The sequence below is a fragment of the Aureobasidium melanogenum genome (genome assembly GCF_000721775.1).
Source record: "Aureobasidium melanogenum CBS 110374 unplaced genomic scaffold scaffold_13, whole genome shotgun sequence".
NCBI classification, from domain to species: domain Eukaryota; kingdom Fungi; phylum Ascomycota; class Dothideomycetes; order Dothideales; family Saccotheciaceae; genus Aureobasidium; species Aureobasidium melanogenum.
In genome coordinates this window covers 365983-388375 of record NW_024470065.1, presented here as the reverse complement: position 1 = coordinate 388375, position 22393 = coordinate 365983, and the positions used below count along the sequence as shown (strand labels likewise).

Sequence of the window (22393 nt, the reverse complement as noted above, 5' to 3'; positions counted from 1 at the left end):
CTCCAGACAAGTCTCACAACCGTTCTTGCTACTCAATCGCTATCATTTTATCTCTTCCCTTTTCGCCATGACCGAACAAGACGAATCCTCTGAAGAAGTCACGACAAACAAGCAAGAAGACACTGCGGAATATGTCGCCTCCTTGAAGCATGTCCGGAAAGCACTATCCCATGGCGATACTATGTCATGTTTCGACAAGGACACACTCCCGAGGCGCATGCGAGAGCCATCGGCGAGAGGGGAATTGCTCTAGAGGCGCCTCACCCTATTGGACCATGGAATGGCACTATGACAGACGAGTATAGGGAGCGAGTGAGAAGAGATCCTGGCGTGGAAAGAATCATACAGTACAGTGGGGAGGGCGAGTGGTGTTGATGTCGCGCGATGTTTATCGACCACTTGAAGTCTTCATGTAGTTGTTACATACACCAGTACTTGGCGATGCAGCATTCTGCTTACCGTGTTCTGATACATTTACTTGATAGTCTAGGTTTTATAAAGTTGAAAGAGATGTGGTCGCGCAACGATAGCAACAGTGCAACACCGCCAAGACAAAGGCGTACAAAAGCGGAGTTCACCGACGCCTGCTTTTGGCCCTGTCTGGCTTTGACCAAATCGATTCCGAGTCTCCTTCTCTTCCTCCCTTCTTCCCTTCCCTTTTTCGAGATGTCAGCTCCATCTGTCCCTAGCAAGCCTCAACATTCGCGCCATGATACTGCGCTGATCCACGGTCTGTCGACCTCGGAGGTTCAGGCCTTGTCCGAGGCTTGTATTGAAGCCAAGGAGAGAGCTTACTGTAAGTTGAGAATAACAATCTCCTTGGATGTCCTAAAAATACTATAAATCAAGAAGATTGTGATCAGACGTCTCACCTGTCAATCTATATTCGTACATCTTGATTTTGGAAGGATTATTTCTGATTAATGAAACCAACACCCGATACTGACTCCTTGCCTTGCAGGCCCATACTCCAAATTCAGAGTCGGAGCCTCTCTGCTCCTGAAATCAGGCCAAATTGTCCGCGGTGCAAATGTCGAAAACGCAGCTTATCCTGTTGGCACTTGCGCCGAACGCACTGCCCTTGGCACAGCAGTCGTGGAAGGTGCACGACGAGGAGATATCCGTGCTTTGGCTGTTGCTACAGATATCTCACCGCCAGCCAGCCCTTGCGGCATGTGCAGACAGTACATCAGAGAGTTCTGCGAGGTATGTTCGGGAGCGGAGAGTGTTAGTTGTAGAAAGGAGAAACTTTGCTGACGATGAATTAGCCTTCGATGCCAATCTTGATGTATGACAAGGATGGCAAGTCGACGGTGCTCACATTGGAGCAGCTGTTGCCCATGAGCTTCGGACCTGAGAGTTTGCCTATGCACTGAACAGGTTGAAGAACCTGTATCGTGGAGTTCAGCAACGTACCGATGATTCATAGAAGAATCACGATAATTGGGATGGCTTTTTTCTCATTGGCTCCGGCTGCATCAGATTGGGGGAAATTAGCATCATATGCAGACTTGAATCTTGGAACAATAATCTTGTCTTTGAATTTTGTACATTTTGGCTCGCAGTGGAGTGAGAGGGGTATCAACGATTCTATATAACGACTGGCGTCTAGTGGATCAGAACGACAGGCTTGCCAGGTTCAAAAGCATCAACACTCTCCCTAATGTTGATCCAATATCTCAACTTGACAGCCTCTTCCTTGGCGGCCTGCATATCATCCTTCTGGAATGCTTCTTCTAGCACACCGACGCTAGCAGCAATTCTCCTCTCATTCAACTCCTTCAACGGCTGAAGCTCCTCTTCGGTTGCAGCCTCCTCAATAATCTCCCTCGTTTCCAAGACCTCCATCAACAGCTCGGGATCCTCGACCTTTGCTGTTTCGTCGCCAGCGACGTCAATTCCTCTCATCTGAAGTAGGTACTGTGCCCGTAACAAAGGGTTCTGAAGTGTCTTGTATGCCTCATTGATGCGCGAACTTAGAGCTTCAGCTTGACGTTTCTTTTCTTGAGGTGCCAGGTCTGGGTGGGCTTTGGCTTGTAGTTGGAGGAATTCCTTGCGTAGGAGGCCGAGATCGAGGGCGAAAGGACCTTTCGGCGGAAGCGCATCGGGTCCTAGCGAGGGAAAGAGATCATAATGAGTTTGAGGTAAAATAGTCTCGCGTGAGGTGACATTAGGACCTTCGCGGCGTGGCGTGGTCGTTGAGATTGTACGGGCGGTGGTGGATGTGAGTATGCGCTGAGACAACGGTGTTGAGGCGCGAAGAGGTGTGCGTAGGGCGGATGCCGCGCTGTTGCGACTGAGGACTGATAGTGTTGAGCGCATCGTGTATACTGTGTCTTGCGGCAGGAGCGACTTAGGTATGTTAACGAGGAAAGAGCATTCATGTATGTTTGCGCCTCCAAAAAATCGCAGTTGACATCAGGCCTTCCCTTTCCGGTTAGCGTCACTGCCGCGGCTCGGACATGCTAAACTCCATTTTTGTTTCTCTTTCACGTGCCTTCCTTCTTCAACATCACTTCTTTTGCAATCAACACCATCAATCGTCAACGCCGAATTTTGAAAAGGGCGACTTTGCCCTCGACGTCGAATCATTTGGAGTATGGACGTTGGATCTGTCGCGTTGCAATTTGATAGTGTTGATGGAGCTGCTCACGCATGCTTCAGCACCAAGCTCTCGAAAGGATGACGAGAAGTTCAAGCGCCAGGCGAAGGCTTATTTGTCCTTTGACTCTGCGAACATAAGCTCTATCCACCGGAACTCGGATACATCACGAACAGAGGCTCCTGTTGCATCAAGTCCTCTAGCTGCGCCAGTGCAGTATGATGGATCTCCTGTGTTCATGGAAAACACTCAGGATGCTTGGACCGCCTTGGATTCTCAGCTCTTTGCACCTTCACAGCCTTCAGGTGGGCAAAGCATCGATGGAAGTGAGTCGGATGAAAATGATGACGAAAGTCTTCTTCCGCTGCCTATCACTTCATCACTACCGCCTCGTCTGACACACAATGCATTGCCACCGGATGAGTCTGCCCTCTTGGATGCTTCACTGATGCCAGCTCCACAACTGGGATCGCTCTCGTCTCGCGCAGATCCTAGATCTGATAGACAAGTGCAATACGCCCCGCCACCGTCGAGACTACCGCAGCTCGACGAACATGGCACACCGAGCTATCTTGATGACCTCTCTACCATTTATCCAGCAGAGACACCTCTCAGGCGGGTGTCGTTGCTCCGAGCCTCGAATCAGCCTCGGCCACAGGACGACTTCTCATCTCCGAGTGACGATGTTCCATCGCAACTTCCGAGTACCTATTCAATCAGCGACCTAAACTCAGATCCCATTCACAGTGATCAGAACGATGCACCAACTAGTTCTGCTTGGGGGAGTCTCCCCCGAGGTAGTGCCCCTCAGCCTTGGAACGGCATTATCGAGGAAGAATCACCTCTGAAAGGACTGAGGTCCTCAGGCAGACGGCAAATTCAAAAGTCGTCGCCTTTGAAGCAGACGCAGTCACTGGACTCCCCGAGAGCAAACAAGTCTGCTCAGATCCGGCCAGCTCATTCTTCGGCTGCATCAGAACCGAACGAAATCTCTTCTGCTTCTCTGGATCGTGCTGTGAACCCAAGGCAACAGCAGCACCGGGCAGAAACAATGCAGCAGGCACTCAATTCCTCCTTCGAGCTGCGCAACTCGTCGGCGTCCCAAGCTCGAGGACGTCAACCTGACAATCAGGAAGACGAACCTTTGCCAAGTATAGCTAGACAGGAAGACACGCATGCTGCGCGGTCGTCTTTCGAACCCGACTTCTCTTCTGCACCACAAGCACAAGTGACGCAGTCAAGTGGTTTTTACGACTCAGCTGTCCCCAGAACCTCAAGACGGCAGTCTCTAAACCAAGTTTTACCGACTTCTCTTGACACTAGATTCTCCTCGAGCCCTGAAGCTCATGGGACACAGTCCACTAATACAAGTGATACAGTCATTCCTGCTGCGCTAAGACAGCACACTCTCGATCAGCTCCCGCCTACCTCTTTTGAATCTCGCTTTTCGTCCAGCCCAGAAGCTCATGGCACGCCTTTTGTCGAAAGGGAAAGTCCTAAAGAAAAGCCTGCTGAAGCATCGTCATCGCCGAGCTCTAAGATAAACTTGTTCCAACCACGAGAAGCTTTCCTGACGACAGATGTGCCAACCTCATCATCAGCAGACAAGATTGTCTCGGAACCCGCAGACCTGCTCGAGGATGCCGCGACTCCCTCTAAGTCGAGTCCATGGCGGCCTGTGTCTTCAGCTTCTGAAGGAAGTCATATAGGTCCAGATGCGGCAATGGAGACCAAGAGACGCAAGCTCAACCCGCTGTCAACTCCGAAAGCAAAACCAACTTCTCAAGAAAGAGAAGTCTTCAAGTCGTTGCCTACGCAGATTCACCCACAACCTCCACCTACTGGCTCTGGCACTTTCGTCTCGCACATCACACCCCAACTACAAAGTCAGTTCTGGAATAGCGCAGAGTTGCAAGGAAAGTACAAACCTCTGCTCCACCGAGATCTTGAACAAAGTGAAAGAGGGTATTGGCAAATCGACACTCGGGCCTGGAGTCCGAAGATCCAGATCAAGTTTTGGATCTTTTTGCAGTCAAATATTGGAAGTGGGGTCGGTGGCTGGGGTGTTTGGTGCCTACGTGGGAACGACACAGAAGCAAATGAAGATGAAGTTGCAGACATGGAACTGGGTACAGTCAAGGTGTTCTGCTGGGGGGAGGTTGTTGGACACGTCTGGTTGCTGTGCTATGTTGCTAGCCAAGCTCGACTGAAGCGTGTTGAAAGTCATTGGATTGACGCAGATGGAAAGGTTGTGGTTAGGATATAAGAAAGTTGATATTAGAATAATCTTTCTTGTCCGTTCTGACGACTTCCTAGACAGGGTACGTTACCTGTGCTAAGGCCTTTATAGCACAGCCCTTGCGACTCACCATGGCTTTCTGCTCAAAAACGATATAGCCACCGCAACAGAGGGGTATCAAGCTCTTTTGGCGGGCGTGCTGCTTGATGAATCTGCCAATCCACTTTTCTGATCAGCTGGAACCGCAGGCTTGTAGATTCTGGACTCTTCCGCGACGGTATTCACAGTCGGAACAGCCCACAACTGAGCTTCATCAGTGATATCGCGGCCATCGACACCAACAAGGGCATCCATGGTAGCCTGACCAAATGGCTCTGCGAATTCCTTGATCTCCTCGGGTGATAAGCGACGAACGTCTGGTACAGCAGTTCGATCAGCGTTCAGTGAGCGTAGCACTCCATCGCGTCCGATGTTGTCGACTCCGTCAGGATCGCGGCGCATGTGTCGCCATCCCCCGGAGGTGGTGTGGTTGGTGTCTGGATTGGAGTAGTTTCAACTATTGGCTGGGTTGGTATCGGTCGGGGCTGACATACCAGCAGCGATCTGAGATAGAAGCGTGATGGTGGTTGATAGCGTAGACGGATAGTTAGGCAGAGAAAGCGAGGCCTGTTCTGCAAAGACTAGCATTGACAAAGGTTTCGGATAAGCGTTGTCCAGACCGATTTTTTATATTCACGATTCTAGGCACCGATGTCCTCGTCAAGTATTCTTTTGTGTTTTTGGCCATCGTCCAGACCTCGGGTTGATGTTTTGCCACGTCGAAGTCATTTAGCCGGATCCTTCGTGATGTTAGGCAACCATAACAGGCAGCAGCGTTAGGCATAAGAGCCGCCTCATGCACCTTCCCTTTGGAAGATGTGAATGAATCATCAGGAAGTGCTTCTTGTGTGTCTATGTTTGCTTTCGAATGATGACTTGCAGACTGTTTCTCTTAAAAGAGGCGATGTTCGCGGTTCTGGTATGCTTGATACATACAGCGAAGTGACGCGCGTGGTGGCGGAAATGTCAATATATCGTCGACAATGATGGCCGATGTCTCTGATCGTAGGGCGGCAAGAAAACGCTTCAGGGGCTCCAGTCTGGATGATGTTGTTGTCATTGGAGTGGTGGCAGGCGCAAACCGAATGGCTAACCTACGACGCCGCCGATCGTGCCTTCTACGAGACGGATGGCGCATGGCGTCTAAGACGGAAGGCACACTCGACAATAACGAACATGCTACCAGAGGAGGATTGTGAATTTCACAATCCCTCTCGATAACACTTCCACAACTTGACATCTTGGGCTTTGTATCGACTGGTTCTATGGTTGCTTTCATTGATTCTGTCTTGGCTGTCATTGTCGTCGTTTCTTTGTCTTCATAGAATCCTTCATCTTGTCGTGCAGATTTTGAACTGGGCATGTGCTTGTGATCGGGTTTTCCAGTAATAAAGGCGCCATACGTCATGTACAGTAGAGCAAGCCATTCCTGGACCCATTTCTGTTGTTCTTCAATTAGTGGTTTTCTTTTGAACAAGGTCTATCGAATTTAGAGCTGCTCATCGGCAGCCAGTCTGGAAGGGCTCTGCGATTCTGATCTAGGAGACTTCCTTTTCCTCTTTCGAATCGTGATACGATGACAGAATCTGTAACTCAGAGACAGCTCTTAGTGCATGGCGGATAGCATGCATATGCCAGTTTCCTGAGCTCTACACTGTAGTAACATAGCTGTAGAATCACCAGATACTTTTGTAAAGGACCAAAGTTTTTATTGAACTTCCACCGCTGTCTCTTCAACGAACCATGTGAATCGAGCATAACTGTGTAATTTAGTAGCTTGATCACAAACCCTATACCTCTAATCAGGGAAGGAATTAGTTTCCAACTGGTAGAGCGGAGTGTTCATAATATCATTTGAGTTGGAGGAAGAGCTCTGCAAATTTCTGCGGTAGATGACTTAAACGGGAATGATAATATGTACTCGCGGCTCTAGACAAGCTAGCACTAGTCTATCTAGACGTTTAATCATTAAAGGAGAAGCTGCGATCGCGTATTACAGTGGGCGTCTTGCAGTCATATAGACCACTTGGACGAACCAGCACGTCCGAGGTCCTTTGACTGGTTGATGAATATATCAAGATGACGAAAAGTCGACATCGTCGTTGGGTCTTGACCATTCGATCATCGCTTGGAATGTTGTGTATTTCGCTTGTCTTCATCAGGCGTGCTATGTTGCTTCCGCCAAATGCAGTTGTGATTCTGGCTCTCCAGGAGAAGGTACTCACGTTGTTTACGTGATCTCTCTAGGCAAAGCTCTGCGCTCGTGAGGATGTCAATCATCTCTCCAGAAGCAACGACAATTTTGAAATCGATACCAGGCGCTGTAGCTTTCTCTTCCGGCGTCGCGACGTCCAGAAGATCCCGTAAAGAGAGTACCGCTATCGCACGGTCCGGATTGCATTCTCCAAGGTGTTGATCTTTGGTTTCTTGTTTGACATGCATATTCTCCAAATAGTCTTCAATCTCGACAAGCGAGCGCCACACGCTAGCTCTCGCATTGTGAGCAGGAGAAGGGGAAAATGGCGAGTCATATTGTAGATAGTCCGGAGTCAAGCCCAAGACACAACGGATATAGTGCGACGAGCCCATGATGTAGTCCCATGCCAGACGCTCTAGCGCCCCACGATCCTGGTTGTACGCGACCTCGAAGACGACCTGCGGACAGACTCGGTCTGGATAGCCGATGGTGACATCAGGTGACTTATGGCCGACTTTGCCGTCGTCGCTGAGTAGCTGTATATCAGATGTTGACATGGATCTGAGCTGGAGGAGGCGCCGACAGATGGTTGGATGATCGTGTTCAAGGTTACGGGCCTGAGCAGTGATCTTGGTTAAGATCAGCTCGATGAACCTTTGTATAAAGATGACATGCCGATTTGTAGGCATGCGAATAATCAACTGTTCGAGCGATGGATCGTAGTCGTTCCTAAAAGCTCATCAACCCGACGTGCCCTGACGGTTGTGTGCTTCTCGTGTGTGACTCACCGAACTTTGTCGTGGTAGAAGCCGTAGAGATCAGCCTCTTCGAGACAGGCGTACAGTCGTGCATACTCAGGTTCGAGAATTGGGAAGGTCTGTAGTGGCGCAATCCGAGCATCTGAATCACCACGCTCCAGTGCAGCAACGTGTGACACGATGCGCGATAGCGATGGAGTTGGCGACTTTTGAAAATATCTGTGCGAGTTGGGCTTGGTTGGTTTCCGATATAATGGCGAGCAGAGTTGACTATGGATGGAGAGCTACCCCAATCCCGAGAAAGGAGTCATTCCCCCGCCAAAATTTTGGCGGGGGAATTCCTTCACTAAGCACAGAATTATATTTTGTCTAGCCATGTAAAGGCAACTTGAAAGGCATGTCCATCCATAGTAAGCACAGGAATTACTCCTTGAATCTATGCGAATCTCCATATCCAGATTGCTAGTCATAGCTTCCTCTAGTATTGTCCTGGGCATTATTACTCCCGAGCAACATAGTTTCTTAATAGAAATTTGTAAAGTCATGATAAGTTGAATTTGGCGCTACTCGGAAGGGATATGATACAGACTAACACTCACAATTCAATAAGGTAGGAGTTCAAACATAAGGCTTTCAACATTACAGTTACCGATACTATAGTCTAACATCAAACGCATCATCTGTCTCTTCAATCAGACCTCGACACGTTCTCCAATTACTGAGTTTGGTTGAACTGCTGCAAGATAACATCGGCCGCCTTCTCGGCAATCATGTATGTAGAGACAGCAGTGAAGGTACCGGGGATCTTGGGGAAAACGGAAGCATCAACGACACGCAGACCAGCAGTGCCGCGGACCCTGAAGCTTGAGTCAAGAACAGCCATTTCGTCATCATCAGCGCCAATGGGGCACGACGATGAGGCGTGATGACCCCATGCAGTGTTCTTTGCGTACTCAGAGATGCCTTCTCTGGTGGTGACATCCTTACCAGGAAGGACCTCATCAATCTTGACAAGCTGGCGCTTGAAGGAGTCACGAGCGAGGTGGACGGCCTCGTTGAGGGCAGTGAGATCCTTCTCGTAGTCACCGACACCAGTGTCAAAGTAGTTGTAGACGATCTCAGGGGTATCGAGAGGGTCTGCAGAGCGGAGCTTGATGGTTCCTGCATTGTTACGAGGATGGGCCTTGAGGATAGCCCAGGTGAACCAGTCGTGCTCGGCGGTAGCGTTGACACTGTAACCGGGGAAGTAACCACGGAAGTTGACGGGGCCACCGAAAACGAAGACGTCAAATTCGTTGTGCTCGGCGACGCTGGACTTGTAGAACATGGCGGCGCCGAGACCGGGGGAAGAATAGATACCACGGTTTCCGAGAACAGGCTTGTTGTAACGATCCAGACACTTATCCTGGGCACTGGCGTCGAAAGTACAGCCATTGAGTGCGGAGAAGTTAGAGGGAGCTTTGCCCTGAACGTTGATCTCATAGTGGTCTTGGAGGTTAGTGCCAACACCGGGAAGGTCGACGATGACGGGAATGTCAAACTGCTTAAGCTCGTCGGCCGGTCCTACACCTGAGAGCTTCAGGAGCTGGGGAGAGTTGTAGGTTCCACCGGAGATGATGACCTCGCGAGAAGCAGTTGCAGATCCAGCGATACCAGTGTTGCCGGAATTCTTAGGACTTGCCTTATAAAGGTAAGCACCGTCAAGGAACTCAACACCAGTAGCGCGAGGAGGTGTAGACTGGTTGAAGGTAATCTTGGTAACGTGGCAGTTGGTTCTGACATCTGGGCTGCATGTTAGATTGGACATTCTCTAGGGAAGTATCATGAGGGAAATTTACCAAGAGGGTATGCCTTCGAGCCATCGGCGTTCTTAGCATCACGGACAGCGACAACAAATTCTCTGGAGCCACCGCGCTTGCCATCAGCGGTCGACAATGGAATCTGGAAGATGGAGGGCTGGCTATCACGGTTGGCAGAGGCCGAGTTGGCATCGCCAGCGACAAGGGATGCGAGGTTAAGAATAGTATTGGTCTGGTTACCGAGTGCAAAGGTAGCGCCGGTCACAAGACTGAGAAGCTTAGGGTCAGTAAGGACAATATCGATGGGGGCGTAAGAGGTTCCGAGCCAGCCCTCGTAGCCGTGTCCCTTCTGGCCGGGGAGCAAGTAGTGGTTATTTTCGAGCTTGACAAAATACTTGCGCATGTTATCGGCAGACCATGATGCATCGCCGGTGATGGCAGCAATGTTGTCAAAGTCTATGAGATGTGTCAGTGAGAACCCCACACTTAGCTGAACAAGCTACGCACCCGAACGATGAGGGTAGACAGCAATCAAGGCATTGTGTGCTGTGCAGCCTCCGAGAGTGCCGGTACGAGGATACAGAGTACCCTTCATCTCGGACCCTGCGGGAGGGTCGAGACCAGTGTAGAGACCGCCATCAGGGGTCTGGTAAGAGGTCTTGAAATCCAAAGCTTGACGCTCCTCATCAGCGTAGTGCTTGACAAAGAAATTCCACGCCAGATTGGGGTCCTCTGAGACCTTAGCATTGTAGGAAGGAACAGTGTAGTTGACATTGGCGCCCTGATCGTCTCCAGCTTCGATGAGCAATGTCTTGTGGCCAGCAAGGGCAAGACGAGCGGCAAGGGGACTGTGAGATGATTAGATATGACACAAGTCAGTCCATGTGGTTCACGAACCCTCCACCAGCACCAGATCCGACAACGACATATTCGTAGCCAGTAAGATCAACAGCAGTAGCAAATGAAGCCAAAGCTGCAAGCGAGCCGATTACCTGCTGGAAACGCATTGTTATAAGAGAATGCTGGTTTGCAAGATTAGTATTCAGGCGAGGGAATAGCGTGAAGAATCGCTTACTGGGAGTTGTGATGAACGACTGGACAAAGGCTATCCGTGGGCCCGCTTGAAAAAGACATTGTAGACTTGCAGGACGACGCTCCTTATACTTACTCAAGCTGCCCCTTTGACGGCTCAGGCCTGATATGAATGTCTCTGATTCACAAAAATGCTGAGCGGTCGAGGACTACTAGTTGCAGATCAGTTCGCATAATGAATCAGGTGGTGCGGCGTGGTCCTCTCTTTGGCCACGCGATGCTCGTTCTGATTTATTAACCATGGCCGAGGCCCTAGTAAGTTAGGCGGTCTATCGCCAAAGCTTCAAACACCTTCCTACCACAGCAAGTGGCCGAGGTCGCAATTGTAGGTGGTGGGATCAATTCTCAATCTGATCACAGCCAAGACGCACGAACCCAACCCCAGAATCTTCTTCAGGCCCCAAGCCATCGTGCTCGAGTTCTGAGATGTCAAGAATCCGTGATGCGCTGAAGCCCGGGCCACGAGCTCTGTGAGTGTCAAAAGCTTTAGCGAGGGGACTGACTTGTTTGCCCACAATCACCAAGCTTTCCTGTCGGGATGGCTCAATGCGGAAGACTGACAAGAGCATGCTTGGATGTCTAATTTCCGCTTCGCTTCGACAGCAGACTCTTATTGAACATTTAATATATTAAACGTATATTGTAAGGGTGTTGATCGCGGTGCTTCCCTCCACCGCTTCATGTCTCCACTCTCGCCAAGCCGACGGTTCCTGAAAGCTACGGAGTCCAGACCGTTCCCAACAGATCATGACTCGAGAGAATTGCGACGACGCCGGCAAGCTCCTGTCTGTCAATCCCCTCGTCCGTGCGGCATTTTGCTTCCACAAGTTGTGCAAGCAGTCCCGGCTCGGAAGCGAACACAACCCGAGAATTCGCGAACAGAGCTTTCAAAAGACGTTCTCTATCAATATCATTATCTTCACTACATTTAGTCGGCTTGAAACAAGCCTTCTTCCTTCGACAATAGTGAACCCGTTCCCTGATCGAGACAGAGTATCAATCACTCAATGTTAATCCGATCGAGGTTTTGAATCGCTCAGCATGCACTCCGTCGCCAAAATCGCACTCGATCACCCAAGGCCCGATTGCATGCCTTACAGCTTCCGCCCCGTATACAAATTTTGGAGAATCACAATGTCTGCAGACATAATGCCCATCATTTGCCCTTTCATTTCGCAGATGTGCCTTCCAGAACTTGTGATCTAGTATGGACAGCTTTGAAAGGACCACCTTTACATTTTCTAAATCTCCATCAGCGGTTTGTGGAAAGTAGAGGTGGCGGTTAAAGCAGTCGTTTGTGATTGTTGCATCTAACATCTCGCAAGATGAGCTTGCAGCGGAAGTCACAGAGAGTGTCCAAGCGGGCAACGTCGATGCGAACCTGGTTATTGTCCAACAAGCACTGGTTGCTGATCACTGATAACGTTGATCGAGACTGGAAGGCGCGAGAAAGGATCCTCTAGCATGCGATCTGAATGATTACTTGCCGCAAACGGATTGTGGGTCTATCTTTGTCACCAGCTGGCTGGCAGGAATGACGGCCTTTTCTAAATTCCACCTCGATCGGCTGGATGACGCACAGGCAAAAAGCGCACTCGATCCTCAAGGCATAGTCGTTGCCCGCCAGGAGAAATAAGCTTTACGAAGAAGACTCAACTTGTCGAAGTGGGAGAAAGGCGGACGTGTCACCAATGCTACCTAGAACAGGGTTACCCCCCTCCCTTGCTCAGACCTCAAAGACGAGACTTAGATTCAATCCTGGTAGATGGTTTCATTGTGGGGATGATCAATACTTGGATATCTGTGGATTGAACAAACAGCGAAAGGCTTCTAGCCTGCATGTTCCGATCATCGTGATATTGGCGGCTCGCTTATATGCGAGCAGATCATGAATACCCACGCGATAGATGCTGTATCACGTCACGATTTCACGAGGCAATCATGTATCCAGTCGCTATGATTGTCTACAAGATCATAAGATGGGGAATTTCTAACCACAATCAGTATCACGAGATCCTTCGATTTGAACCACTTCAATCCCTTGGGTCTCCTTCCCCTGCTGCATCTTTGAGATCCACGCGCGTAGAATTGTATGCGACCAGGGTATGTCTCCAGACCGCGGATAATCCTGTTGCCTTTTCGTTTCATTCTCTTTCAGGTAGCGAAGTTGCGCAGGAGCGTTGAACGAGAAAAGTATATAATCTGGGAGGACGAAAAGGACCACAAAATGTTGTAGCCACTTCGAAGTTCATGTTGCCGTAAGGTCTGTTTGTGCAGGGTGCAGAACCCAGCGCGGCCGCGCTGCTATGTGAGCATCGGTCATCGCAAACCTTCTCAAAGGAGCAGAGTGTTTTGTCACTGTTGACCAAATTGAGGAAGTGTATATGAGCAGCATCGAGATTGGAACACTCCGAGGTCTTTTGCATGCGTATCAGTGCCTGGAATGCGCACGCGACACTCCACGTTTGATGACTCTTACCCCTACAATCTGGTTTTTCTCCAATTTTTCACATGAACAAGACACAGAAGGTACCTGGCTATTTCCAGAGCCCTCGTGGGGTCTCGGGCAAGAATAAGGAACATGGCGCACTTCTCGTCGTGTTTGATCAGATTTATTCGGCGTCGATCATACGAACTTTTTCTTCGATGAGCTGGTCGTGTACATCCACAAGATTGTGTTCACAAGCTCGCATTAAGTCTTTGTGGTTAATCGAAAAAGTCCTCGTCTAGATCCTGCTATAGAGGGGTTTCTTCTTGCATACACAAGCAAATCTGTTGGATGTTGGCAGGAATACATTAAATCAACCGTGAGCAAGCCCTGTTGTGTAACAGTCAACAGAACTGAAGGCAGAAAATCCAAGTTATGCACCGCGAGTGATATATTCTCATGAGTAGAGCGCCTAGGCTAGAACCATGATAAATAGGAGAGCTAAAGTACTATTTGCATTTCTGTCGCCGGCTGACGATGACTTTTCTTCGCAAGCATACATGCGGACTCGACACAAAGGCGAGAGGAGTAATTGGTAACGCCAATTGCGCCACATGGAAGGTTCTTCTTGATCGGGACATGGTTGAGAAGTGCGCCTTCCAACAACTTTGCAAACCGTTTTGTATGTTGCAAATATTCTACCCTTGATTAGTCATACTCCAGAGTGCCGATCATATAGATCTTCCAGTAGATTTGATGACTCTATCTTTGAGATACTTGTACATCTCGAGATTCGATGTCTTTTATCTTGTATTATCGAAGTTTTGCGATCACCAAAAGGAAACCTCAATCAATCATTGACCAAATTATTAGAACTCATATTGTCCTTGATCCGTATCTGGCATGTAAAAACTTTGCTTCGATTTTACAATGCTAACAAGGTCTTTGACAATTGATCGTAAGATAGACTTGCATCTTTCAAATCATCATCCAAGATCATCATCCTCGCTGCTTGCCTTCTCCTTCCTCAGAATCAACAGCAAGACTCTCCCACTTCTTGATCAAATCCTCCATTGTAACACTCTCCCCAACCTTCGCATCTTTAGCAATAGCAATATTAGGCCAACACGAACTCAACATTTCCGTATCGGTTTTCGTCCACGCTGTATCCGCAACAGCTTCCAAAATAGTCTCTATAGCTCGCGGCAACTGTATGCCTGTGTTTTTGGCAGTGAGATGTAGCATTCGAGCCATACCTCTTGCCCAGAGTAATTGCATACCGGCGCCGAGGAGACAGCGGAAGGCTTCTTTGAAGGCAGCTGCAGAGGCAGGGTTATCAAGGTCGCGGAGGAGGGTAAAGCAGACGACGCCATTTGCTTGAACAAAATAAGGCGGTGCGATTTTTAAGCCATAATGGTGGCGGAAACTGGCTAGTCTGATGGCGTGTTCTTGGGCGGTGGCAAGCGCGCGATAGCTCATGTTTTGCGCGAAGGAAGCTTTGGTATTGTTTTCTGTTATTGCGGGTGTCTCGTAAGGTGGGGTCAGATCTGCATGATATCTGAAACCTTGCTTTGGACGCGATTGTGAAGTCTCTTCTGATGGGGCGAGTCGAGCATTCCCTAGTGGCTGGAAAAGTGAATATAGAGCGATGATCACACTTGCATAGCAAGAACTTTAAGCTCGTGTTAGTCGATGTCCTATGGGTAATGTCATGCCGAACTTACTAGAGGTCATACACCGGAGCCGGCATTCTGCCATGGAATTGTAGGCTGTCTGGTAACTCCTTCTTCCAGTGGTTCATTTCGTCAGTCAAAGCCTCGACGTGGCCAAAGAACTGCGGATCGCTGCGATCTGAAGCATATAAGATGCGTTGTGCTTTCCATGTCAGCTGAATCAGTCGGCAATGAGCGATATATAACGAGTCCTTGTCGAGATAGTCATTCTTGTCATGATAAGGATAACCCGACCATGTATTTGATGACTTTGCAAGCGCGAGCTCTTCATGGGTAGGCAAATCTTCTTTGCAAGCTGTATGCCAAGCTGGTTGTAAAATTGTGTTGGCAGTCGCCCTGGATGTGGTAGTCAGCAAGGCAACGACAAGCCAACAAGACATCAAGAAAAATGTTATTCTTACACATCGCATGCAAAAGCAGCCCAAGCGACCGTTTTTCTGGCCCTTTGATAGGCTTTGAGTTCGTCAGGCGTATGTGAGGATTGTGATGAAGTTTGCTGGAGCGTGTCTGGCACACTCCGACCCATTTGGGTCAATAGAGCACATGTGCTTACACCTAATTTGTCCTTGCCTCTTAAAATACAGCTAGATTCGCATTAGGGATGTTGCAAGTCCGAGCAATAAAATTTCACTTACCCAGGATATAATATAGCGAGTGCTTGGAGGTTCGTAAGAGATGCTCTTCCCTCCTCGAGTTGCCAGAGCCGAAACGCTTCATCGTGGAAGTGTTGTCCTCGCGTTATGTAATCATCAGGTTGGAAAAAAGCGCCTTCGTGTTCCGACCACAGCTATATCCTCGTCAGTCTTGAGTTGTGATAGATACCACACCAAACATACGCAAGCGAGGGCCAGAATGCTGTTGACAAGGAAAGGTGAGCAATATTCCGAGCGGAGATCTCCAGATTGCATAGCTTTCACGAACAGATCCTCTTCCACGACTCGAAAGAATGGGTTGTTATACTCGAGCCACAAGGAAATCAGGTGAGACACCAGGTTGTCATCCTCCGTCAGTACAGTCCAAGGCTTTGCAGGCACCTTGATAGGTGGCTCTAGCGGTATCTTGCTATTTTCTTGCTCGTCCTCTGACGAGTTGAAGGTCTCAGTCTGAAGTGATGGCCGTTCTTGATCACTGAGGAGGTCAGATATGGCTATTCGACGCTGCGGTGGCGAAGGTTGCGGGTAGCCAAGAAGATTACGAAATCCCTTGATGTCCGTCTGCTTTCCCCTAAGCTGTCGCAGAAGCGCCGTGGTAGGTATCTGCGTAACGGATTTCGTTGCGACAGTGAAGCCAACGAAATCAATCATCTCATCGAAGGAAGCGGTCGTCTGCATCAGACTGCTAAGTAGAACATGCCGCGCATGCCTCTCTGAATTGATCCTACTCTGAGCAAGTATATCTCCATGCTGCAATTGTTGGAGAATAAATGGCGGAGACTGCCCTGCTCTAATCCGATTGTGAATCTCAAGACTTTTCTGGGTGTTGGCTGTCGCAAGAATATCGAAAAGAGCTTTTAGTTCGTCATGATCTTGTTGCATCTGAGCATGCTTCCTTTTGATAACTTGACCTGACGTTTCTGGTTTCGTGATGTCGTATATACATTCCTGATCGTTATCCACGCACAGTGGACATGGTTGTTCTCCTGTACACTGTTGACAGATCACGTTAGTTTGGATGAACTTACACTAAGACGATGTGCTTACTTTTCGTCTTCGTTTTCTACAGTATTCACACGCCGAACCGGCAAGTTTTCTGACTTTGGCGGGGTGCCATCTAGCTGCAGTCGGAGATGGCGCCGCTGGAGATTCGACCTTGGCATGATCTGTAGCGGCGCATGCTGGCAAGATATTGCGACTCATGGTCTAGTTGATGACGAGCTAGGAAATACATGCAGTGAGGTGCTCAGGGTCCCTGGATCTCTGGTCGTCATCAGTTTCGGAGAAAAGGACGGTCCGCAGCGAGAGTCGGATGTCGCATCAACAATCAGGAATTCGGGTGAAGCTCGACCGGGGAGATGGGCTTTGGGCGCGAGATGTATCACAAACAGTCGTTCGGAAGAACGTCAGATCGCAAAAAAAGCTGACGCATTATTTCTAAGTCATAAGAAGAGAGTCAGGAAGAATGGAAGTTTGCGAATGACGATTCCCACAGACCCTCGCGTGCACTCCCGCAAAGTCTGAACTCAACGGCCCTTGGGGAAAACCTTAAAGCGACGTCGCGCTTCACGCATGCGAGAAATCGGTCCAAGTTTTGGAGGTCACTCCTTCCGCCCATCTTGATTCGTTCAATGCAGCCATAAGCATGAGTCGCTAGTGAGCGAGCTATCACGCAGTATGTCACCTACTTTTGGCCTTATCAGCCTGATCTAGAACTCAAGATCTCACGTAAGCGCGTCATCCACACGGATTCTTGTTAATGCCAAGCCCCTGCCCTAAAGCAGAGAAACCCTCTAAAAGAGGGGTCGAAGCTCTTGCTAGCGATGAACAACGGTTGATGATTGTCATTGCAGACGCAGGGGAAGGGCGATCAATTTTGACGGCACAATAGAAACAGCCAACGAGGGTACAACTCACCAAGCAACCTCGACTGTCGGTCACGCAAGCATATTGTGCAGGCTGTTGACAGGATAGCGATCAAAATCGTAAGAGCAACTAACTAGCCTAACTAGCAATAACAGATGGTCAACAAGTCAAGCCCATTTCAAGGCCGATGTCTCTCTACGAATACAGTCGTCTCAGTTGCGTGGAACAGATGCCCTTCCGTCGTCGTACACATGTCTTGATGGTGGAGCAGGCGTTTGTCCGTAGTTGACTCGGTGAGGAGCTGCGTAGCCTGGCTGTGATACAGGTGGGCCATGTGGTGGTTGGTCGTAATACACGTACCTAGCATGTGGATCCTCTCTCTGATAGTATTCCGGTTGATGCGGTGGGTAGTCATACATAGGTGGAGGGTGACGCTCAATCACACGTACAACCTCGACCGGACGACCATACTGATCCACGTATATAGTTTCGGGTCTTGGTTCATAGCCATACGAAACAGGTGGGTGCTCTGTTCTGTATCCGGGTCGAGGGTAGTATTCTGGATGTCCTGCGCGAGGATCGTACTCATAGCCGTAAGCTACGGGTTCGTGCCTGAGATGCTCTAGAGGTTGCCCACGCGAGTCGACGCGAATGTAGCGCTCTTGAGGTGGAACTGAGAGGGCAGGAGCTGCAGCATCATGCTGACCATATAAACCAGCAGCTGGAGTACGGATGATCTGGGTATAGTCCTCAGGAGGCTCCTCGACACCACCACGATCATGTCGGCCATTCGAACGTGAGTTTTCATCACGAGACTCTTGTGGCTGATATGCGGACACACGATTAGCTTCAAATGCAGCGCGGTTACGGCGGTCGGCGTCGAGTGGAGGGGGGTTAGATTCACCAGCCCTGGGTACAGACGGACTTCGTTCGGTCCTGCCAGCGAGAGCTTTCTGAACCTCTGGGTCACTTGGACGTAGGCGGCTGAGAGCTTCCAGAGTCTCTGGTGCAAGTTGTGTAAGGTCGATCGATGGCTGCAGACGTTGGCCGTCACCTTGTGATTTCTTGCCATTTCGATTCGATCCCTGGTTTTCTCGCTCAATGAAAGCTGGGCGCCGAGGATCGTATTCATCCTCTGCAGCCTCTGGAAGTGTGTCAGATTGCTCTTCTGAGGTCTCGCCCTGAGTTAGGGGGGCAGGATGGTGTCCGCTGTTACGCTTCTGTTTCTTCTTCTTTTGATTCGCACGACGTTCCGACTTTGTATCTTTCTTAGGGAGTGGCTTGAAGGCTTCCTTGACCTCTCCGATCTTTGGGAGTGGGTTGGGGAAAAGCTTGGGGAACACTTGTGCGATCAAACCGAGCTTTTCGTCATTCATGCCAATGGCAATCAACAGCTCGCGGATGTTATCATCTTCGGGCAACTCGATCATATCTTCCTTCCAATCCAGTCCAGAGTCGCTGCCAAGATGGACCGTCTTGAAATGTGTTATGAGCGATGAAGTGTTGTACAGCTTGTAGTCGGCAATGCGCTTCGCATAGGGTTTGAAAGCAACGAAGCCATCCAGGTTGCTCGATATACAAGTCATGCAGGCCATTCCACTGGCTTCTTTGAGAGGTCGCATGAGGTTGTGGTTGGCGAGAGCATCGGTAAGCATATCAAGCGACGGCTCGAGACCAAAGTGAGCCTTGAACCTCAAGACAACATGATGCAGTACGGTGTGAACTCTAACACTCTCTTCTAAGCCCTGAACTCCAGCAGTAGTGTCCCAAAGCTCCCTGGCAACGTTTGCAAGGAAGTCAATTTGATCGTGATGTAAGCTCGCAGGGTTGACAGGAGGCGGGTAGTAGCCATGTTGGTGATGAGGGTCTGCCGGAGTGCCACTTGCATAGGGATATCCATATGGAGTATAACCGTGGGCGTCAGGAGGATAGGCTGAGTATCCAGCCTGATCCGTCGCAGGCCAAGAGCCGTTCTGGTAAGCTGGATATCCAGGCTGAGCTGAAGCTCCATATTCATCCACTGCTTGGTATTGGCTAGCGTCACCGCCTTCTGTGGCTTTCTTATCTGGCTTAGGAGGCAGAGTAGGATCAGGAATGGCACCGTTGCAGGGTTCCAAAGGGGACTCTTCTGGCCATTCTGCACTTTGCCAATGAACAACGATATTGCCTCGGCTGAATTCGGAAGTATGTTTTGCACCATAATGTTGTATCATGCCTTCGAAAGCGTAAGACTTGCCGGCCGACTTACACTCTGTGCAATGAAACAGCTCGCGCAAATGTTTGTCGGTATATGTCTTGACTTTCTGGTCATAGAGCCAACGCATGTTTTCCAGACTTACGAACCATGGATCAGACTCGTCGGTCATCTGATCTGGTGGCAAGTCATGCGGCCTCTCAACTTGAACGAATCTGTTCCTCGCGTAGAGTAGGACCTCTACCGCGAATTCAGGACAATTGTCACGGTTGAGAACCTTGCCCTTTTTCCATTTAATTCGAATCAGGTCGTCGGCATACATGCCCAGCTTCTTTCGTATCGGTGCTTGAGCAGCTTCATATTGACGCTGAAGAACGGTTGGATCCACAGGCTGGCTATACATGGCTTGGTACGCAGGATCAGGGATCGTTGCTTGGAGAGCACGCATTTGTTCCTCTCGCATGTACTCAATCTGCTCAGCGGCATCTCTTTGAGCATAGAGACGGGGTTTCAAGACCTCCCATGCGCTGTCAGTCAAAGGTGTCGTTATTTGCATAGCAGCGTGGAAAGATTCCATGTGTTGTAGGACGTTGGGCATGAGCGGTGGTTGGAATTCATGGTAGCATCGTCGCTCGATGTCGGCTCGTCGAGAAGCCCTGGCTTCGTTGACTTCCTTCAGGTTACGAGGTGCGCGCCATTCCTTTTTGCTGGATTGTTGAGGACTTTGGGCCGTGATGCTCGGCTGGATTGCAGTAGGAACAGCGACGACTCGAGCAGGGAGAGGATGTTTCACTGTATAATCACAATCAATATCTCTCGCATTATTTGACAAAGTCTTTTGCAGATGCATGCCGAGTACACGAGCGGTGTGGAGCAAAACATGAGAACGATGACGTCCGAGACTTTGTCAAGAACTTGCAGGAAAATGGAAGGCGAAGTGACAAAGAGAAAAAGGAATATACCGATTGGCAAGACTTACTTTGAGCTGAAGGAGGCGCTGGAAGTGAAGTTGCACTCACTGAAGGCGTCGCAATTGCAGTTACTGCAGCAGGTGGAGCAGTTACTGGAGCCTCACCTATTAAAGGGACAGAATAAGAACGGAAATAGTCTCTAAGCACTTTGGAAATGTCGGAACCAAGGGGAAGTTGGGCTTCCCATCTCTCCCAACGAGCGGCATCGGCCATCTGCTGTTTTCCGAGTAACGGCAGGCCTTTCACCCACTCCTCGGCGGCAGCAGTGCCGAACTCCATAGCATTCTGGTGTTCTTGTTGAAGATCATCGATATGTTTTTGTGAGTACACCTTGAACATCGTGCCCTTGATGGAAGCAGCAGCCTGGGCCTGTAAGGTAGCAGGAATGTAATGTAAGTCTGGTGTGCAAAAAGCATAGGGCAGGCCAGCTCTCAATGGGTTGACCGGAGAGACCACGACATCGACATCCTAAACAATTATTAGATCAACCAGAGTGCGAGATTACCAAGTGATAAAATACTACCTTGACAGAATACAGCTCAAAACACTCAGAGCAAAGGCGAGCAGAGAACGACCAGATGACGCGCACGCCGCCATGACCAGGTCCGGCGTCGAAGAGGGTAGTGGGCTGATTTGGTTGCAGCGGCAGAGCACCACAAGCTTGACAATCCCCACCTCCAAGAAGCTGGAACATGTGCATCTCGGTAAAGCCAGCAAGTGGGCGAGGAAGATTAGGGGCAAACAGTTTCCTAGCTGATGTCCAGATAGCCTCGCTGTCGATGAGCTTCAAGCCACTGCGATGAGGTGGTAGGCGGATGCTCATAGTGGCAGTGAGATCGGTAAGATAGGAGCGGAACAAGCGACTAACGCGCAAGCAACGACTAAGGTCGTCGGGTGTGAGGTATAGAAATACATGCTGCCAGACCTCGGCAGGCAGATTGGCGACAGTCGGGACAGCAGGTGAAAAGTAACGTTCTGCAGTGAGTACAAGCTTGCGCTTCTTTTGCGGCACCTGAGTCTGTTGATCCTCTGCGCCAAATCTACGCTTGCCTTTTGATTGTGCTGGGGGTGGTACAGGACTATCATCATACATCTGGTCGGACGCAGGCGAAGCAACTTGATGGCGCTCACGCGAAGTCAAGTTGGGCTGCGACGACGTATCTACCTCTGCATATAGGTCCGATGAAGCATCGGAAGCTGGAGACTGAGAATAGGCCATGGTTGCGAGCCAAATGACTCAGCAAGTCTGACAGTCAGTGTGCGCAAAGGAGCTGCTACTCGTACAGGGCAGAGACAGAGAAAGGGTAACAACTCTTGAAGGAGTTGAAAGGGTAAGATGAGATGGTTGAGTGATAAGGGAAATGCGCGCAAATACTTGCAAAAACAAGGTGCAGCCACTGAGAGTTGAGCAGAAGCAGCGCGCGGTCAAGGGGAGGAGACTTGACCTTTTGGCTGAAACTGCGACGCAACACAGAACAAGAAAAGAGCTTGGGCAAAGAACGACAGAGTCGAGCCGAAGGAAAGAGAAGCTCGAATCTCGAGGTTCGCAGGGAAGCCACGAGTCGAAAAGACGTCGGCCAATCAGATGCGCTTGTCTTGCCAAGCACGAGCAGGCTGTGCTGCACGGCCACTTTCTCTGTGACGGAGGACGGAACGGCGAAGGACGCGTCCGACTTGCCGGGCGATGGATGACATAGACCCCGCTGGCTGGCTGGGCAGCAGCAGCAACAGCAACCAACAACTTGACAACTTGTCACGCCTG

At 49.8% G+C, this 22393-nt stretch overlaps 8 protein-coding genes across 8 annotated transcripts; 2 read left to right on the top strand and 6 right to left on the bottom strand.

The window, feature by feature from the left end:
• Positions 1-666: 666 nt before the first annotated feature.
• On the top strand, positions 667-1376 carry M437DRAFT_85359 (cytidine deaminase; the record flags this gene model as incomplete). The annotated part of the gene is made up of 3 exons (XM_041028277.1): positions 667-796; positions 962-1206; positions 1269-1376. The coding sequence occupies 3 exons, from the start codon at positions 667-669 to the stop codon at positions 1374-1376; spliced, it is 483 nt and encodes a 160-aa protein (XP_040878943.1).
• A 232-nt stretch (positions 1377-1608) lies between these two features.
• M437DRAFT_50833 (Co-chaperone Hsc20) lies at positions 1609-2322 on the bottom strand (the record flags this gene model as incomplete). The annotated part of the gene is made up of 1 exon (XM_041022083.1): positions 1609-2322. One exon carries the CDS (start codon positions 2320-2322, stop codon positions 1609-1611), a length of 714 nt encoding a protein of 237 aa, XP_040878942.1.
• A 317-nt stretch (positions 2323-2639) lies between these two features.
• On the top strand, positions 2640-4868 carry M437DRAFT_66866 (uncharacterized protein; the record flags this gene model as incomplete). Its single annotated transcript, XM_041024837.1, has 1 exon — positions 2640-4868. The coding sequence occupies one exon, from the start codon at positions 2640-2642 to the stop codon at positions 4866-4868; it is 2229 nt and encodes a 742-aa protein (XP_040878941.1).
• A 261-nt stretch (positions 4869-5129) lies between these two features.
• Positions 5130-5339, bottom strand: M437DRAFT_23783 (uncharacterized protein; the record flags this gene model as incomplete). The annotated part of the gene is made up of 1 exon (XM_041019063.1): positions 5130-5339. A coding segment is annotated over one exon (210 nt), but the record flags the coding sequence as incomplete, so codon positions are not given.
• A 1722-nt stretch (positions 5340-7061) lies between these two features.
• On the bottom strand, positions 7062-7694 carry M437DRAFT_85355 (uncharacterized protein; the record flags this gene model as incomplete). Its single annotated transcript, XM_041028276.1, has 1 exon — positions 7062-7694. One exon carries the CDS (start codon positions 7692-7694, stop codon positions 7062-7064), a length of 633 nt encoding a protein of 210 aa, XP_040878939.1.
• A 916-nt stretch (positions 7695-8610) lies between these two features.
• Positions 8611-10701, bottom strand: M437DRAFT_76080 (glucose-methanol-choline oxidoreductase-like protein; the record flags this gene model as incomplete). The annotated part of the gene is made up of 4 exons (XM_041026551.1): positions 8611-9677; positions 9734-10150; positions 10202-10542; positions 10592-10701. The coding sequence occupies 4 exons, from the start codon at positions 10699-10701 to the stop codon at positions 8611-8613; spliced, it is 1935 nt and encodes a 644-aa protein (XP_040878938.1).
• Positions 10702-14213: 3512 nt separating this feature from the next.
• Positions 14214-16803, bottom strand: M437DRAFT_66863 (uncharacterized protein; the record flags this gene model as incomplete). Its single annotated transcript, XM_041024836.1, has 6 exons — positions 14214-14886; positions 14939-15283; positions 15349-15531; positions 15583-15734; positions 15784-16593; positions 16648-16803. 6 exons carry the CDS (start codon positions 16801-16803, stop codon positions 14214-14216), a joined length of 2319 nt encoding a protein of 772 aa, XP_040878937.1.
• Positions 16804-18767: 1964 nt separating this feature from the next.
• On the bottom strand, positions 18768-21724 carry M437DRAFT_50667 (uncharacterized protein; the record flags this gene model as incomplete). Its single annotated transcript, XM_041022053.1, has 3 exons — positions 18768-20360; positions 20779-21099; positions 21161-21724. Coding segments are annotated over 3 exons (2478 nt in total), but the record flags the coding sequence as incomplete, so codon positions are not given.
• Positions 21725-22393: the final 669 nt, after the last annotated feature.